The following is a 19,588-nucleotide window of genomic DNA, read 5'->3' as shown; positions in this document are numbered from 1 at the left end:
ACCCCAGCATAGTGCCCAGTGGGTTTTAGAGTCACACATTTTGCCACCTCCACCTCATTTGCCACTGGTATTTAAAGAAAACACTTCCAAGGGGCAAAGAAACACATAAGTGCAAAAGGAACATAATGAATGTAACACTAAATATATTGATTAAGAAGGAGGGTGTGGAGGAGAACTTCACAACCATTTGCAAGAATTCATGGAGAATTCCAATCTGGGAAGCAGGTCAGGTTTATACTAACTAGATTTCATCAACAGGTACATTTTCTGAGGTTGGGACAGGGGTGCAGAGGCAGGGGGGAAAGAGGGCATTCCCAGCAAAATAAGAATTATGTCCCCCATGCATTTATCCTTCAGCTCTCAAATTTCTAGCATTACAGAGTGAGATACTGAAAACCATTCACTCAGAGAACCCATCTACTTGCTGTGTTGATATTTCTTTGAGAACTTTGCTTGGAGAAGGTGTGTCTGAGAGAGTGAGAATTGCAGTGGAAGAAAAATGTGTCTGTAGATGACAGGAGCCATGGGTTTCATTCAACCTATAGATATTTTAAACAGACATGGCAGGTCTTAAGGTGGCTGCAAGAAAGTTCTCTTGTAAAATGCAAGTTGTATTTACTAATATATCAGCATGAGAGACTGTGTAGGATAAATCAAGTGTATACAAAGATCTTACTGAAGTCAACTGGTAAGAATGCAGGGCCAGTCTACGGAGGCTTGAAAGCATGATGGTTACTTTTGGAAGAATAAGGCTCCTGGCCATATCTCATCCTATGGTAGAGGTGGGCAAAGTATGGCTATCTAGATTTTGTTGGACCACCACTCCCATCATCCCTGGCCAGAGGTGGGGAATGCTGGGAATTGCCATCTAGCAGCATCTGGAGGGTGATACACATCTTGTAGTCATGCTCCCTCCCCTGCTCCCATTCTCAAGGATGTGAAGAATCACAGTATTGAATGGAATTAACTAAGCATGAGCCAACTGGGAAAGAAGAAATGGTGGGGTTGCCAGATCCATTCCTGTCAAAAGCCTTTATTAGCTGAAGGAGCAAGGGGAAAATTTAGCATGTGCACCTTCTCCTGTTGCTACAGCTGTGTGATTAAAAAAAAGTGACACCCCTCTTTAAATTCAGTTTTCGGTGGCAGAAGGGCTATGGAAGGAGTTGGTCATTGTAACATCCATCTCTAGAACGATGGGTTAATTATAAATGCTTAAGACGGTTATTTCTATATAAAGGAACTACAACTATTCTTCTGTATTAATATTTATACATTTTTTAAGATATATATAAATTATCCCCCCATCTCAATACACAGAGAGAATTTCTACTCAGTGATTGTTCAATAGTGGTTTATGAAACTATAAAATACAATATTATAAAATGTGAAGATGGGATGGAACCGAAACAATATCTTTGTCCAGATCTGATTATCAGCAGTATCTCAGGATTTCGATCCGTCTCCTGAACATTTATTGGTTTTATGCTGCTGTTTTTTAAATCATCTCTAAAGTATATTTTTTAAAAGGCAACTGATATCTGAAGTTGTACCAGTTAAATTCAAGGCAAGTAATACCATTAACCATTACAGTGCTAAACTAATAACTTTTAAACTCCACCCCACTTCCTTCTGTAATTTTGAATTTTTAAAAATGATATTACGAAACAACAAGTTTGAAACGCATATTGGTACAGATAATATCTGACCATTGAACAATGATTTGGAAGACATAGATGTTTGGAAATTAGTACTGTAGACTGTACAGTTATAGGATCTTGCCATTTAAACTGTGGGTAGACAACCTCTAATACTCTTCAGAGTACCTGCCAGCCCCAGCCAGCATAGTAAAGGATTATGGGGGCTGTAGTCCAAAAGGCCTGGAGGATAGCATGCTGCCTCTCCAACTTGACTCTAATCTAACACAAAGAGCTTGTGAACAACCCCAACAAAGTCAGCATGAAATAAACAATACTGCTATAAACAGTTTATAGAGTCATAACATCAGTCAAGAATTCATTCCTTCGGATTTTTAAAAACAGTAATTTCATGTAATTTACTTTAACAGTCAACTGTTACTGCTCATTAATGTCAGTCGCAGTAGGAATGTGTGCACTTGTAAGTATGCACTTTGCGGTATTGTTGTTGCATGCTTTCAAGTTTTTCTAAACTTATGGTGACCTTAAGGAGAACATATCGCAGGGCTTCCTTGACAAGATTTATTTGAGGCTGAGAGAGTGTCACTTAACCAAGGTCATGAGTGGGGTTCCATGGTGGCTAATCCAGGATTCGAACCCTGGTCTTCCAGAGCCCTCGTCCACCATTCAAACCACTACACTAAATGAGTTCTTTAAATTAATTTCTCCCACATAATTTATCCTCTATCCATATGATTTAAAGTAGTAACATTCCTATTTTATAGATAGGAAAATTGGCTCAAAAAACACAAAATCTTAAGAAATAGGTACGCTTGGACTGTTTCACACATGAGGATTTTTTTAAAAGGTACACAAATGGTATTTTAAAGAATGCATCTAAACATGTAATATATAAATAGAAATCTCCCATCCCTATTGTTATTATATGTCTACAACTCAACTCCAATGTCTGTTGACCCTATCTTAAGCTTTTTTTTCAACATTAATTTGTAGGAGGTTTGCCATTGTCTTCCAGCGAAAACTGCTTTAGCACTTAGAACTCAGTTTGCATCCACTGAAGTAAGCTGAGGACAATGGGGGAAGTAGGAGGAGGAGAGAGAAACTGGGACATTTTAAAAGCAGCTGGAAAAGTGGAGTGACAAAGGGTTAATTGGGATAATTCTTGCCAAATCAGGACAGTGGGAGAGTATACAGTAGAAATAATGGAAATGATCATTATTGAGTAGAAGGGTTAGCAAGAGTTGATCCAGTTCACATTTCCATTGATGATACCCAAAAAACTCCTACTTTAAGAGCTGTCCTTCATCAGAGCTTTGAAAAGTTATTTTTTGGCTAGACCTCCCAGAATCCTCCAGACAACTATGGTATTCATAGTCCAAAAAGCCACTTTTCTGGGAGATGTTTTCAAAAAAGCCACTTTTCAAGCTTGGGCCTTGACTTTCCTTCACAACCAGCATTACATTTCCCTTTTATCAATAGTTACTCCTAACTTAGGTGTGCAAGTGCACTCTGCTCCAAACACTGGAGACCACTCTCATTCCACCTGATGTATTTCATAGGAAGCCAATGGTGCCATGATGCCAAATCCAGGCATTAACATGCAGTGCACAGCTGGCGTTTGGGAAGGGAAGGGAACCATTGGGGGGCCAGTGGGACATGTCAGACGAGGTCGTGTGACTGTACGCAGTGGATTTCCTGAGCAATGCCTCGAATCCCATCCCTTCCAGCTGGTTTCCAATGGCCAGGCTCTGGTTTCATGCCTGAGAATCCAATGAGAAGATTAAAAACCGAACAGTTCTAGGCAGGGTTGCTTCTTTGAGGCCGCCATCTCTATTTGCAAAAAGTATGATCCTGGAGATTGGAATGCAAAGGAGGCGACTTCCCTCCTGCAAGGCTTGAATGGCTGTCAGGAGGGCAAAGGAGAAGAGGGCAGGAGCAGTGAGAGACAGGGATAATGAGGGCGAATGAGGGTACTGAGAACAAACTCCTTCCATTTCAAATTCAAATACACATCTTGAGTGTTTTGGAAAAGGCTTCTGGTCTGTTCAAATAGGCCTCGGAAAGCCTTGGAGTGGGGGGTGGGAGGGTTGTGGGGTCTCTCCCTCTGTGTTTTTGGAGTGGATGTGTGTGAATTGGCCTCACATCACCCCCCCACACCTGAACAAATAGGGGGTGAGAGGGAGATGGGGTGGAGAATTGGAAGTGTCTCCTCTCTTCTCAGAGTGCCTCTCTTTATTACACAGATCAGAATGACAGTGCCGACCCTTTATTGGATTTTAATTAGAGAGCCCCAAAGAAGGGCCAGCAGCTCAAAGGAGCAGATTTTCACACCTCCGCCAGTTTGCTGGCATGTTTGCAGAGTTGCTGCACAACTGGACCTATTCATCAATCCCCTCTGAGTGGGCAAACAAAGCCCAGGCTGAAGCTGGGCAAAAGGGGAGGGCTGGGCATTGTAGGAAGGGGTCCTTTGCTTCCTCCTAAAGGGTAGTGTCGCTTATGAGCTGCCATGCTCCCCCTTCCCCACCCCTCCAAGAGATTGTTCTGCCTGGTTCATTCCTGTCTTCCACTCCCAAGCAGAAAAGATAAAAATTGCTAGGCAAATCAATAACCATCTTGTTATGTTTGGGGCGTTCTTTCACTGCCCTTCCTGAGAAAGGCATTAGGACAAGTTCCAAAGCTTGCTTTCCGACTCTAATAGCTCGGTCTGCAAGCCACAGAGGGGACGTGATCATCCAAAGCCCAAGGTGTCTCTGCCCAACTTGCTTTTAGGAGGAAATGGGGTCTGGGAAGAGATGGCTGAAGAGGTAGGAGGCAATTTGAAGGACAACGAGAAAAGACAGGGGAGATAGGTGGCTATCAAATGATATGTATCACTGTAAGGAATGAGCAGTATAGGGGGATTGGCTAGCTTCCTCGCTCCATTAAAATCAGGTACAAAACTTGGCAGGCCATTATGCTGCCTGAAGTACTGTAGAAGATATACTCAATAAAGTTAACTTTTCTGAGTTTCAACATTTTTCAAACTACAGTGTGCCCTCCACATACGCTAGGGTTGGGGCACAGGACCCCTGTGAAAGTGTGGGGGGGGGGGCAAATAAAAAACTACTCTTCTAAGAGAATGCATCTCTAGGAATCTCTAGGTCCTCCATCTGGGAAATGTTGACTGTAGAATTGCATTCAAGGCTCTAAAAATGCCTAGGAACCTCTATGTCCTCCTGTGTGATTCTATGATCAACTTCTGGAAGAGTCACACTGGAAGACCTAGAGATTCCTAGAGATAACATATTGATCAAATCCGTGAATAATCATATCCACAAAAGTCAAATCTGCAAATATGGAGGGCCAACTGTATCTTGCTGTTGGCACCAGGGGACTTGTACTAATTATCTGCTATGATATTTTATGTTTGGTGAGAACAGCAGAATCACTAATTTCTGCCACAAAGCCTGGGGACATTATGCTAATGGTCCTCATTAAGATGTAACTACAAACCACAGAATCATAGGTTGGAAGGGACCACAAGGGTCATGTAGTCCAACCCTCTAAATTGACTTTTATACATTAGATATATTATTATTAAGAGCCAATGTGGTGTAGTGGACCAGAGCTAGAATTGCTGCTCAGTCATGGAAACCCACTGGGTGGGTTTGTACATTGCCTGTTTAGACGCATTCTTTAAAATCTCAGTTGTACAATGTGAAGTCGAAGGCTTTCATGGCCTACATCCATAGTTTCTTGAGGGTTTTTTGGGCTATCTGGCCATGTTCTAGAAGAGTTTATTCCTGATGTTTCACCAGCATCTGTGGCTGACATCTTCAGGTGGCATCTTCATGGCCACATAGCCCGAAAAACTCACAAAAAACTCAATTGTACACCTTAAAAAAATCCTCATTTGTGAAACAGTCCAAGGGGACCTATTTCTTAATTGTACAGTATTAAGATTCTTTAGTTCTTCTGACTCAGGTTCTGTACCTAAAAATGGGAATGATACTACCCAGGCTCTCATGGCTCATGTTAGGACAAACCTTAGGAATGCATAAGGCAGTTTGCAGGCTTACAAATGCATGCATTCCTAACACTACCAACATTAATGAAGAATAACAGTTGACTGTTATACTAGTTACCTTGTAAATCACTCTGGAGAGAACCAGTGTGGTGTAGTGGTTTGAGCATACACCTCTAGGGTTCAAATCATTGCTTCATGAAAACGCACTGGGTGACCTAGGGCAAGTCACACTGACTCAGAGGAAGGCAATGGCAGACCCCCTCTGAACAAATCTTGTCAATAAAACCCATGATAGGTTCTCTTTATGGTTGCCATAAGTCAGAAATTACTGAAATGAACACCACCACCTCCAACAACAACAATTATGCCATAGCCATGAAGTGCCAATAAGACCAGTTAAATTCAATTGTCATTCTGTATTTAGAAAGCTAGCATGATGTAGTGGTCTGAGCACTGGCTGAGTCTGGAAACCAGGGTTTGTAAGTAATAAAATTTTTAATAATAAGTAATAAGTAGATAAATAAATACATAAGGGTTTGGATCCCAGCCTGGCCATGGAAACCCACTGGGTGACCTTGTGCAAATGACACTCTCTCAACCTCAGAGGAAGGCAAACTTTGAACAAACTTTGCCAAAAAAAAAACCCCCAGTGATAGGGTCACCATAGGGTTAGAAACAATTTGAAGGCACATAACAATAACCATGGATAAAAATATGCAGACCCAATATGCAGAATATGCAGACCCATAGACAACAGTTACACATGATAGAGTGAATTGCAACAGTATCTACATTCTCAGTCCTTTGGGCTCTGGATTTTTTAGATTTCAGTTTCTAGAAGGCCCAGCCAGCATGACCAATGGTCAGGGATCCTCAGAGTTTGGTAATTGTTGCCAGAGAAGAGGAGAGATGCTTGTGGAAATGTATTTCTATGCATCTCAAAATATTTTTCCTAGGCCTATATAGCATCTTCCTTGATTCAGGGGAATGCCATTTGGCCCAGTTTCTAAGCCAGCTAAATAAAATATCTTGGGCCAGGCTGAAGCAATAGCCATGCTGTGAAGTCACAAGGCTGAGGCTTCTCCTCTGTTTTGTGAGGCACTGGGTCTGCATATCGCAAGACCCAGCCTTTTCCTAGCTGCTACGTCTTCAAAAAGTGAATAGCTGACCCCAGGTGAATTTGGAATGTCCACATGCACCAGAAGCCCTCAAAGGATTTTTGATCTGAATATGAGTACTTGTGCATTTAGCAAGAAAAAAACCCCAAATTTGAATGTGAATTTGAAAGCTGCTTCTTGTTTGAGCTTCACAAGCAGCCCTTGTTTGAGCACTGCTATTTAACTTCCTGGGTAGAGCCAGCGACCCACCCAGTATGTTTGGACTCTTGGAGAGAGGTGTTAAATTGTTTCAGGCAATAAATATGTCCAAGGAAGTTGGTCTATTTATTACATTAGAGGCAATATCTGAGAAAGTCTAGGAGAAGGAACTGAGGCCCCAGGTCATGAAAGGAGCAAAATGCCATTGACCTCTTTGTTCTCCTTTCCTCTTGGCATTGTCATTCCTGAAAGAGTTCAAGAGTTTCACACACTTTAGCTTGGGTCCTTTGTTTCAAATGGGCAAAAAGCCTTATTTCCCTCACAAAATGCAAGGGAATTCCATTAATATGGTAGAAACTCTAGTTGATTAATCTTGACTTCCAGGAAGACTTACTTTGAGCACTGAGTGTGGTTTGAGCATGACTATGACTCAGGAGACAAGGGTTTGATTCCCTGTTGGGCCATGGAAACCCACTAGTTGACCTTGGGTGGGTAACACATTCTTCGCCCCAGAAAACCCCATGATATTGTTACTTTAGAGTCATCATATATTAGAAACAAGATACACAACAACAAACCTAGAAGATAGAGAGCCAGCATGGTGTAGTGGTTTGAGTGTTGGACTAGGACTCTGGAAGACCAGAGTTCAAACCCTCACTTGACCATGAAAACCCACTGGGTGACCTTAGGCATGCCATACTCCCTCAGCCTGAGAGCCAAATCGTCTCTTTATAAACGTTTCCAAGAAAATCCTGTGATAGGTTCAACTTACAGTCTCCATAACTCAAAAACATCTTGAAGGCACACAACAACCTTGAAGATCTGGGACTTCATCAGTCCAGGGAGTACCTCCACCAGTCAGAGCACAACTATTCCATACCTTTCAACTGTCATGATTTGATAGGAATGGTCATGATTAACCTCCTACCATCCCACTTTTCCACTGCTTTTAAAATTTCCCAGTTTTTCTTTCCTCCTCTTGTTCTTCACAGCAGGTTCTGTGGAACAAGGTAGGAGGATAAGGTTAGCAGGAGAAATGTACAACTCAGGCTGTTATGTGCAACGTGATGCAACTTTGTCATGGCTCCATATTAAGGTATCCTGGGATTTGTGGTTTGGATATTCTTCTGAACTATAATCTAGGTACTTTGAGTGCATTAAATTGATTTAATCCTCAAACCATCTCCTCTGGTGGTGATCTATAGTTCAGGGAACTTGGCTAGAACAGTGGTTCTCCATCTTTGTTCCTCCAGATGTTTAGGGCTTCAGTTTCCAGAATCTCTGAACAAAGGCTAACTTGGCTGGGGCTTCTGGGAAATGAAGTCAAAAACAACTGGAGGACCAACGTTTGTTAACCATTGGACTAAAGCCCTCACAGAGAAATTCCAAGTACCTTATCAAACTCTTAAATCCTAGGATTCTATAGGACAGAGCCATAGCAATTAAAGTGGGACCAAACTGCAACAACTGTGCAGAGTAAATGCACCTGCAGTGGTCCAGAAGGAAGGCACAGGTTGAAAGAGCAGCTGCTAGGAAGCAACTCAATGCAACAGCACAGGGAAGCATGTGGGAATGACACAAAGAGTTAAGAGCTGAAAGAAAGCTTCTTGAAATAAAGAACTTTGTTTTGATAGAAATCTTGCTTGATTCTTTTGGGGCAGCAAGCAACACATGAAGCACAATGCAGAAACATGGGGCTTTCCAGAAAGACATAATAAAAGCAATTAGATTTTTTAAACACACACACATACATATAAGTCACTGCCCCAAGGGGCTTACAATGTAAATTTTGACACTGGGGCTGCTATGAAGGGTGAGAAGAAAAGGGAGGTTAGGCGTACTAGGCCTTCATTGCAGGTGTGTTTGTGAATGTGTGAGAGAGTTGCTACAGACACTTTTCATTGGCTTTATTAGCCTTCTCTCAGTTGTTTAAAAAGTAGGCAATTAATGAACCAAGGCTGCCTCCACACCGCAGAAAAAAACTTTAACAGCCATGCTTCAATGCTATGGAATTCTGGGAATTGTAGTTTGTGGTAGCACCAGAGCAGAGCCCAGAATTCCATTGCATTGAGCTATAGCAGTTAAAATGGGGTGAAACCAGATTATTTCTACAGTGCAGATGCAGCCCAGATTAAAAGTCTAAGAGTATAGTAAGAGTTAGCAAGAGTATAGTTTTTGTCTGCTGTGTGAAGCACATCTAAGGGCACAAGTTCCCTCTTCTCCCTAGCAACCGTGTTGCCATGACAACAGTTTCTGTGGCCACCAAGACATGCATCTCCTTACTCTTATATTGCCCCTGCCTTTTGCACACCAAAGTTTCACATCCTCAACTTCCATGATAAAATAATGACAAGGCCAACCATTTGTTCAACACCTTTGGGTATATGCAGTTTCTAACACATTGATGGGAAAATATTAAGTTGCCTAAGGCTGCATCTGTACCTCTGTTTGACATTACTTGAACTGTCATGGCTCAATGCTGTGGAATTCTGGGAATTGCAGCTTGTGGCGGCACCAGAGCTCCCTGACAAAGAAGGCTAGATTTCTCACAAATTCCCCAAATTCCATAGCACTGGGAAATAGTAGCTAAAGTAGTGTCAAACTGGATTATTTCTCCAATGCAGATGCAGCCTAAGGAGGACAAATCCAAACTGGCTTCAGTTTAAGCCAATCTGTGCTCCTAATTCCACCTTTTCTATTGACCTTAAATTTGCCGTTCCAAGGCAGGAGTCTCAAACAGTGCAAGCTGTGAAACTAACATAAATATATTTTAAGGCGAGGGGATGGGGAGAAAAGGATGCCGTATTGATTTCTTCCTTGCAACCACTTATGACAAGCATCTGGGCCAAGGAGAAAGGAAGTTGAGAGACAGCACTTGAACATTTTTCCTGCTATCCCTTTAATTCTAATGGGATGCGTGCTAACTTCATAGGTAAGGCAGCAGGTGTACAAACATGTATGAGTGGAGAGGAGAGGGGAGGGGAGGGAGATTAGATTTCAAAGCCTCCTAGCCTGTCCTGGGAAAGGCATGTCTTGCTAGAACTCCTCTGTCTGGCATTATTATAATGCACATACACACAGCCAGGCACTGTTGCCAACGGTAGGGATTTTCCCAGCATTTAATATATTTTTTTATTTTAAAGAATAGTTGCAGGGCTCAAAGCTACACCCTTGAATCTGGAAGTCGGTCTTTTAACCACAGAGTGGGAGATGGTGGTGGATCAATCCCATTTCAATGCTGGGACAGATCCACCCATTCTCCTGTTTCACCTACCAAGGTTCATAGCAACAATGAGAAGGAAAAAAAGTGGGCTATAGATCAATGGTTAGACCATGAAAACTGAAGCAGGAGGGAACCAAAAACAGGTAAACAGGACCACAGCTGGGATTTCCCTCTGTTCCTTGCAGCCTCTGAACATTTAAATACAAAAGGAGATGAAAGGAACAGTCAACACTCAGATGTTTAGTCTATGCCTACTTGGGAAGAAGAGGACACTTTCTGCTCCGGAGAATTCCCACCTTTATTGCTTTAAATGTTCCTCTGGCATTAAAAACATGTTCCTGGGCTGATCCCTGCTCAAATTAAGCCTTGGATTTCCCCATATACATAGGAGCATATTAGGATGATAATTAACGAATTGAGATCTAGGGGCAGTCATGGACCAGAGCCAGGAATATAGTGTCTTTCCATTAGCGGCTCCATTTCAGCATGGAATTATAATTTATAATATTCAGCTTGGAATTATAACTTTTAGAAAAGGTAAAAGGAGCCGGCGTGGTGTAATAGTTGTAGCAATGGGCTAGATCTCTGGAGACCGGGATTTGAATCTCGCCTTGGTCATGAACACTGGGTGGCCTTAGGAAAGTCATACTCTCTCAGCCTCAGAGGAAGGCAATGGCAAACCCTCTCTGAACAAACTCTGCAACAATAACAACAAAAAGATAGGTGCGTTCTAAATGTGGCCCTCCAGCTTTTGTGGGGCTGTAACTTCCATTATCCCCACTACTTGGTACGCTGGCTATGTCTGGTGGCATTTACAATCTTAACACCTGGAAGGCTAAAGATTGTCCAGCCCCTGCTAATAAGCAACACACACTAATATATTAGAGTGCTCACTAGAGATTGTAAGAATTATTCCCCCTTCCTTGTGAAGTTGTTGTTGTTGTGTGCCTTCAAGTCATTTCCAACTTATGGCGACCCTAAGACAAACTTATCATTGGGTTTTCTGGGCAAGATTTGTTCAGAGGGGTTTTGCCATTGCCTTCCCCTGAGACTGAGAGCATGTGATTTGCCCAAGACCATCAAGTGGGTTTCATGTCCAAGCAGGGACCTGAACTCTTTTCTCCAGAGTAGTAGTCCAATGCTCTATGCCATACTGGCACAACATGATGGGTCATCATACTGCATGCTTCTCCACTTGCTTTTCGTATCATTGATGAACCTGGGTTAGAAGTAGATAAATGCACAACAGGATGACATAATGAGACAGAGTGTGATCTTGCAGAAATTGTGAGGAGGAGGTATAGAAAGTGAGATAACATGGAGTCAAGTGAAACATTTCTTGTCCCTTTGGGTTTCATCTTTATTTGTCATACAGAAATTTCTCTCCAGCTACCTCATCTTTTCTGTATTCTGATGCCACCTCTTCTCTTTCTTCCTTTCTCCCATTCAGAAAACTCGGTGGCTGCCAAATCAGGCGGCTGCTTCCCTGGCACTGCTTGGGTGAACTTGGAGCAAGGAGGCACCAAGCTGGTCAAAGACCTCCATCCTGGCGACCGGGTGCTGGCGGCAGATGTGCAGGGCCGCCTGTTCTACAGTGAATTCCTCGCCTTCTTGGACCGGGAAGAGCCACCTGTTCACAAGCTCTTCTACGTGATCGAGACCCGACATCCCCGGACGCGCCTCTTGCTCACAGCTGCCCATCTGCTCTTTGTGGCCTCTCCGCAGAACCATTCCCATCCGCAGCCCATTTTTGCCAGCCGGGTGCAGCCAGGCCAACATGTCTATGTGCTGGGCCAAGGGGGTCAGACACTGTTACAGGCTGCTGTGCACCGGGTGTCCCTGCAGGAAGAGGCCTCGGGGGCTTATGCCCCTCTTACCACTCAGGGCACCATCCTCATTAATCAGGTGCTGGCTTCCTGTTATGCCGTCATTGAAGAGCATAGCTGGGCCCACTGGGCATTTGCCCCTTTCCGAGTTGCCCACACTCTCCTGGCCATGCTGTACCCTGCTGGTCTCTCATCTCCAATTCTCTTTCCAGCTGCTGCACCAGAAGATGCTCCAGGTGGAGTCCATTGGTATTCTCGCCTCCTTTATCACCTTGGCCGCTGGCTATTGGATTCTGAGATGATGCACCCCCTGGGCATGGCCAGCTGAGGGAGGTAGCATTCGAAACTCCACTTTGACCCATCATAAGAATCAAATAATAAGACTGGGGAGGGGGGGAACTAAGATGAAGAAAGAAAAAACAAGAAAGACTTTGAAACAATAGTAGGACAGTCCAAAGTAGACTTTAAGGTACAGGAAGAGCCCAGGAAGGTTTTTTTTTTTTTGGTTGCCATTGCCATTTTAGTTTATAAATATATATACAGTATATTTTATTTGATTTATATATATATATATATATATATTTGGTCTGTTTGTTTCCTTGTTTTGTCGTCCTCATCTCCTGGATATTTATTTCTTTGTTATTTTGAAATAGATGTTTTAAAGAATATGAACCCAACCTTCAAGAGCCTTAAATTGTTTCTTTGATAATTTATTATCATGTGAACTGTACACTCACAGGGAGAAGAAAATTATTTTGCAAGGCCAAGCAAAACTGCACAGAGTTCTATTTTTCTATGTGTCATATGTGTGTCCTGACTTTCCAAAAGTAACCCTCCTGTCCTTCCCGTTGATCCCATTGCTTTGCAGTCTCCCAACGGCGAGTCTCGGAACAAACAAAAGACCTTTTCCTTGTGGAAGAGGGAGGGGGAATCCGTAAATTATATTTTTATACACAGAATTGTAAATTCAATTTTTTTTTTGAGAAAGAGAGAGAGAGAGAGAGACTGAGAGAGAGAGATCAATACTCAACAGTCACATTTCATTATTATTTTTTCTTGAAATAGTGTAAATTACAAGAATATATTATTTTAATTTAAATAGTATCAAATGTAGTGTCATCTCCTGTATTGTTTTTGTTGTCTTTGAAACATTTTTGCTTTGTATGAAAATAACTTCCACTCCTTTTGTCCATACCCTTGGAACTCAAGACTGTTACACAACCGAATCTATTTGCAAAACTCTGGGGAGAAGAAGCTCTCTTATTTTTACCTTCAAAAATCAAGAAGAAGAAAATTTATGAGAAAATATTTTTTAAAAAGCGCACATGTTGGCTATTATGTGACAATGGAGAATAGTTTGTACAGAGCGGGGGGGAAAGGATGTTTTGGATTAATAAACTGATAAATAACCGCTGTCAATTTACTAAAATGTATTTTTGAATATTTTGTAATAGTTTTAATAGTTTTATAGAAATAAAATGTGCCATGCACACTCTGGTTAGTATATAACAACAAACAATTCCTGGTGCATCACATTGTTTTTCTTTTATTTTTAAAAAAGCTCTTTAGGTAGGAACCATGGATATCCATTGTCATGTCATGTTAAATTTTCTTGAATGTCCAAAGCTGTTGCAATATTACATATTTTGGAAAAAATGAAAACAAAAACTATAAAAGAAGCAGAAATACAATCATATCAGTTTACAACTTGTGATACCTTCACAATTTGACAAAAGGAAAAAGGCACTAGTTTTGCACAGAGACAGAACTTTTGCACAATGTATATTTTTCACAAATTGCAGAAGCCATGATGGTGGGGAGCAGGGGGAAGAAGCACATTTGACATCTCTTACTGGATGCAAGAGTTCTTGAGGAAGTTGTGGAGTGCATTCATACTGCAGAATTATAATGCTGTGATACCACTTTAACTGCCATGGTTCTGTCCCATGGAATCCTGGTATTGACAATTTAAGGAGGGACATTTAGAAATCTCAGCCACAGCACTCCACTGTCTCACCAGACCTCTAGACCCAGGAATCCATAGGATGCAGCCTTGGCAATAATTAGAATAACAGCACTATGATTCTGTAGTGTGAATGGGCCCATCGAGGTATTGTCTCACCATGCTGACTTTGGTCTAATCTGCACTACATAAATAATGCAGTTTGACAGCACTTTAACTGCCATGTCTCAGTGCTATGGAATTCTGGGGTTTGTGGCTTTGTGAGATATTTAGCCTTCTCTTTCAAAGAGTTCTGGTGCCACAACAAACTACAAATCCCAGGATTCTGTAGCATTGAGCCATGGCAATTAAAGCTGTGTCAAATGACATTATTTCTACAGTGCAGATTAGACCATAGCCAGTTTTATCTAGAATCTTGCAAATGCCAAGATTTCATTACACTTCAGGCCCACTGAAATAAATGGGATTGAAGATTGCCATGATTAATTGGTTTTAGTGGATCAGTACCAAGTATGACAATGTTTAATTTCATCTCTTACTCCTAGAAAAACAAACAAACAAACAAACAACAAAATGCATGCCTTAAAACCTGACAGAGTCCTGACTGTGCTATATGTTCTCCCTGCCTTTTGGAGAATAATTGCCCCCCAAATTATGATGGGTCTCTCCTCTTTTTGCACTAATTTTGCATTTTGCATTCAGTTTGCAGCAACTGAGATAAACTGAGGATAAAGTGGGAGGAGGGGAGAGAAAATGGGGCCTTTTAAAAGCAGCTGAAAAAGTGATATGACATAAGATTGTGTCTGGCCCTGCAAAAGTAGGATACTTGGAGGGTATGTAACTAATATTGATTCTGATATCAATAAACTGTTGGTTACCTACTTCCCACCCATCATCCTTGGACACATATTGTCAAGTGACAGAGGGAGAATTAGACACATGGCTGAAGGTTTTGGTGGAAAGTACACATTTAAAGGATAATTTTGGACTGAAAACAGTTGTAATAGAAGAGTCTCTTTGGCTTACTCCCATTTTGCACTGAAAAGGAACTTTTGGCCTTTGATCACATCAAGATGCAGCTAGCCTCTGAATTCTTCCCTGCCTAACACTATGTGTCCTGTTATACTTTTCTTGTGTCAATAATCCCAGCCTTATAAACCGACCTTTAGGTGGGGAACTAACTGAGAACAGTTGCCCACATAAAGTGATGGCCTTCTTTGGGTCTGTTAAAAGTCCTTCTCTATCCACCCAGAGTTGTGTCAATATCATTAAGGTTGTAAAGTCTCTGTTACTGGAATGCTGTTAATATATCTGCAGATTATGTACATTTGGGTGTGTGCGCTATGATCTATAAAAACTCAAAGTGATTGATCATTCCCTCCTGAAAGTCTCTGTAAACATTAGAGCAACTTAGAACTTTTTCATGATCAACTAAGCCAGTAGAATAACCTTCCCAGGAGTCAAACTTTTATGTTATGTCAAGAGGTGACCCGCTGACCTTGATCAAGGGGGTCCCCTTAGGGACACACTGTCGATGCTGAACAAGCAAGAGATGGGAATGTAACATTAAAACACAAGTAAATAATACATAATGTAGTTTGAGGATTGCCAACCTATCCCAGGCTGAAATTTCAGAACCAAAACTTGAGACCTAGGAGCAACCTTAGGGACACACTGTAGATGCTGAACAAGCAAAAGGTGGGAACTTTACATTAAATCACAACTAAATAATATACAATGCATTTTGAGAATTGTTAGCCTATCCCAGGCTGAGATTTCAGAGCCAAAACCCGAGACCTAGGGGCAACCCGGGGGGGAGGGGGCAAGCCATGACAAAGTTACGAAGGCTGCATGTACACTGCATAATTAATGCAGTTTGATACCCCTTTAAGTGCCATCACTCAATGCTATGGAATTCTGGGATCTGTAGTTTTGTGGGATATTTAGCCTTCTCTCTCAGAGAGTTCTGGTGTCAGAACAAACTACAGATCCCAGGATTCCATGGGATGGAGCCATGACAGTTAAAGTGGTGCCAAACTGTATTAATTCCTCAGTGTGGAAGCAGCCAAAGGTGAAGTTACAGGTGACATAAGCACTGTACATTTGTCACTGTGCAGGGTATGTCATTCAAATAAGAAAACTCGAGTCTAACAAATGAACAAAAATATATAACAGACTTTTCAAGACAATGTTCTCACCCTGAGATTCCTTCCCCTCAACTTGACGAACGGAGGAGGAAGACCAGAACTTGAGGTTCAGAAAACACCCAGTAGATTATACTTTCTTGTGAGGCTAATGCAGCCACCACTTAGAAGCAGCCTAAGACATTACCAACTGTGCATTTCAGATGTGGGTGGCATATGAAACTCCTCTTTGCACCCCATCATTTCCTCAAGGCCCTCAACTAGAGTGATAGTGTGGCAAGGCATAAAAGGCAGAGAAAAATGCATCCATTCATTGCATGAAAAATCAGTTGGAAAAGTCCTGGGGTGGCTTTGTTGTTGTTATGTGCCTTCTGGTGACCCTGCCTTAAGGTGTCCTTGTCCAGATTTATTCAGAGGAGGTTTTATGTTGCCTTCTTCATAGGCTAAGGGGGTCTGATTTGCCCATCCGGTAGATTTCTAGGGACTCCAAGGGCACATCTACATTGTAGAATAAAACAGTTTCTCACCATATTAATTGCTGTTGTTCCATCCTATGGAATCCTGGGTTTGTAGTTTTACAAAGTCTTTAGCCTTCTTTGCCAAAGAGTGCTGGTGGTTCACAAAATTCCACCTGCAGGATTCTATAGGATGGACCCATGGCAGTTAAAGAGGTCTCAAACTGCATTATTTCTACAGTGTTGAGGCACCACCAGTCCAGCACTCAAACTGCTAAAGCACATTGGCTTCCTCTACAGTGGTTTACAGGAAAATTATTATGACAGTCTCCAGTAGGGACTCCCAACCAGGTATTTCACATTTTCCTTAGGCCTCCAGCCAATGCTGCTTGCTCCCAGCTACCTGCTACTGTCCCACCGTTAGGCCTGGACTTGACTGATGGTGGCCTATTGTACATCTTGCTCCTGGGTCCCCCAGGCATTAAACTATACCCTGTTCCTTGCCGTCAGACTTTTGCACTTGTAAAATGGTCAGGACACACAAGGAAGAGGCAATGGGGAAGGTGGAGGGGGACAAGCCATTGGCTTTGGTTTTCCAGTTCCTCCAGCTCTGCACCAAACTGCAAAACAGTGGTTCAACACCAAAGTGCTTAAAGGTCAGGTATGCAGGTTCCCTGGGAAGCAGGGCTGTGAGTGTGAAAAATACAAAGACAACAGGCCTAGCTCACAGTCTCTAATACCTACAGTAGCAATTTTCTTGGCATGCATAGAAATATATTTTTAAAATCTTCACTAAGGAGATTATCATACTGGGATAAGAAATGGGAGAAAAATGGAATGCTCCCATCATGATTACACAATTGCGTGAAGATTTTCACACAATGTCACACTCATCCCGTACTTCTCCTGTTAACAACCTGGAATGTTCCTGTAACTTCTTATTCATGGAGAATCCCCATGAATAGTAAGATGTGGAAGCAAATAATGGCCTGTTACAGACTGCCAAAATAAAGCTGCTTCGGGTCTCTTTAGAGGTATGCTGTTTAAATGATGCATGCATCCTAAGAATCCGGAAGCTGCACCAAAGCTGCCCTCCAGTGCTTAGGAATGGAGTGTGGCTTTGGCGCGACCTCCGGACTCTTAGGACCCATGCATCATTTAAATAGCATACCTCCAAAGAGACCCGAAGCAGCTTTATTTTGGCGGTCTGTAACAGGCCAATGTTTCATTCGTGCTTTTGCAGGGCAATCCAGGACCTTTCCCCAGAGTGCATTTAGGTACAGTGGTACCCCGGGATACGAATTGATCGCGTTACGAAATTTCCGGGATACGAAAAAGTTAGATTGGAAAAAACTGTTCCGGGTTACGATGTTTTTTTCGGGTTACGAATTTTTTTTCGGAGCGAAATTCAAACGCAAAGCGCGGCTAGCGGCTTTCCAGCGCTAACGGAAAGCCTTTTCGGGTTGCGAAATTACTCGGGTTACGAACGGAGCGGCGGAACGAATTAATTTCATAACCCGAGGGACTACTGTATATGCAATTTTTTCATTGCTAGGATTGGTTATTTTGAGGTGTAGGACACAATATTCTTTGAACTGTATAAAAATAACGTTCTGAAATATATCAATTTTATCAATTTCATTTTGTTCTGTTCAGGACAAAAGCATGCTTTCAGACATGTGCAGTTGCACCAAACTGGCACATGCATGAAACATTCGATAATGCTGTAATAGTGATACAAGAATGGATGTATGCGGAATACAATTGCATTTCTCTATGATTTTTATCTTGTCAGTATGTGATTACATGACTCTGTGAAAATATAGATCGCTATAGCACTATGCTTCCATTATCTTCAAATAGTGCAATTGTTGCGCTATTGGCCCTGGTGTGATAATCTCCTTAGAACTCTATGGTGTAAGTTAGGATGGTAGTAAGTAGCAGTCTGATGTAACTCTTCTGCCTTTTGTCCAAAGTGCTCAAGGGGTGAGCATTTTGTACATAGGGGGACCCCATTTTGACCCTCACAACCATCTTCAGAGGTAAGTTTGCCCAAAGAGAGTGTGACTTGTCTGAAGTCACAACAGCTAAAGAGCTGAAACCTAGGTTAACTGCGATGCCACGTTAACGCACAATTATCATACAATGAGAACATGTTTCTGAAACAACTAGATGGGCTGAGTATCTTTCCCCTTGTCTGGCCCCTTCCTGTGAATGTATATGGCCGTGAGTGAAAAGCTGTCACCCTTGGTCAGCTAATAAAATGCATAATCTTGATGGTATGCTAATGTTCAGTGCACTGCATGAATGTTATCTTAGCAACTCTCATCATAACTACCCTGTAAAGTTGGTAACTGTTATTATCTTAGATTACTGATGTGGGACTGGGGTGATTATGCAAAGAGAAAGAGAGATGGAAAGATGGATAGAGAGATAGGGAGAAATGGCTTGCAGGTAGCCATTATTGGGAGGCAGTAGCAAAGTATTGACTTCACAAACTACGTGACTGCAGACTTCTGCCTTCAGATATGGTGGGAAATACTCTCATTGCCAATCTAGAAGTAAGGTCCAGCTGCCAATTCAGTTGGGTTTTGTGTATGAAATAAGGAGAAAAATTATCTTGTTCCCTGTCTCTGGCAACCAAATATCTTGGAGGTTGTCCTCTTACGCCCTCCTCCCCAAGAGTTATAGTTAAAAAGTAACTTACTTGTTTATTTTATTTATTTAACTATTTATAAGTTGCTTTCTGTCTAAATATCTCACAGTGGCACATAATAGATAATGTGATATAAATCTGACACAGGAAAATAATTGCACCCAAAATTTAAACATACAATACGGTGGGACAGATGGCTTTTTAAAAAAGGAGTAAACAGAAAACCAAAATAGAAATTACAAAATTACACAGATTTGTACATCATATTTTATAGCAGCAAAAGGTAGAAGGAAACAGCCTTTATATATATAAATTCATGTTTGGGAAAAAAATTACATGAATTT

General features: G+C 41.8%; 1 protein-coding gene across 1 annotated transcript in view; it reads left to right on the top strand.

Moving 5' to 3' along the window:
* SHH (sonic hedgehog signaling molecule) overlaps positions 1 to 13,518 on the top strand; it is a 28,503-nt gene extending 14,985 nt beyond the window's left edge. The window contains exon 3 of the mRNA XM_042471914.1: positions 11,651 to 13,518. Coding sequence (XP_042327848.1) covers positions 11,651 to 12,354 — 704 coding nt within the window. The 3' untranslated portion in view covers positions 12,355 to 13,518. The remainder of the gene's footprint in view (positions 1 to 11,650) is intronic.
* Positions 13,519 to 19,588: the final 6,070 nt, after the last annotated feature.

The sequence above is a fragment of the Sceloporus undulatus genome, chromosome 6, assembly GCF_019175285.1.
Source record: "Sceloporus undulatus isolate JIND9_A2432 ecotype Alabama chromosome 6, SceUnd_v1.1, whole genome shotgun sequence".
In the NCBI taxonomy this organism is placed as follows: Eukaryota; Metazoa; Chordata; class Lepidosauria; order Squamata; family Phrynosomatidae; genus Sceloporus; species Sceloporus undulatus.
Note: the sequence above shows the minus strand (reverse complement) of the source record. Positions and strands in the feature narration are given on the sequence as shown.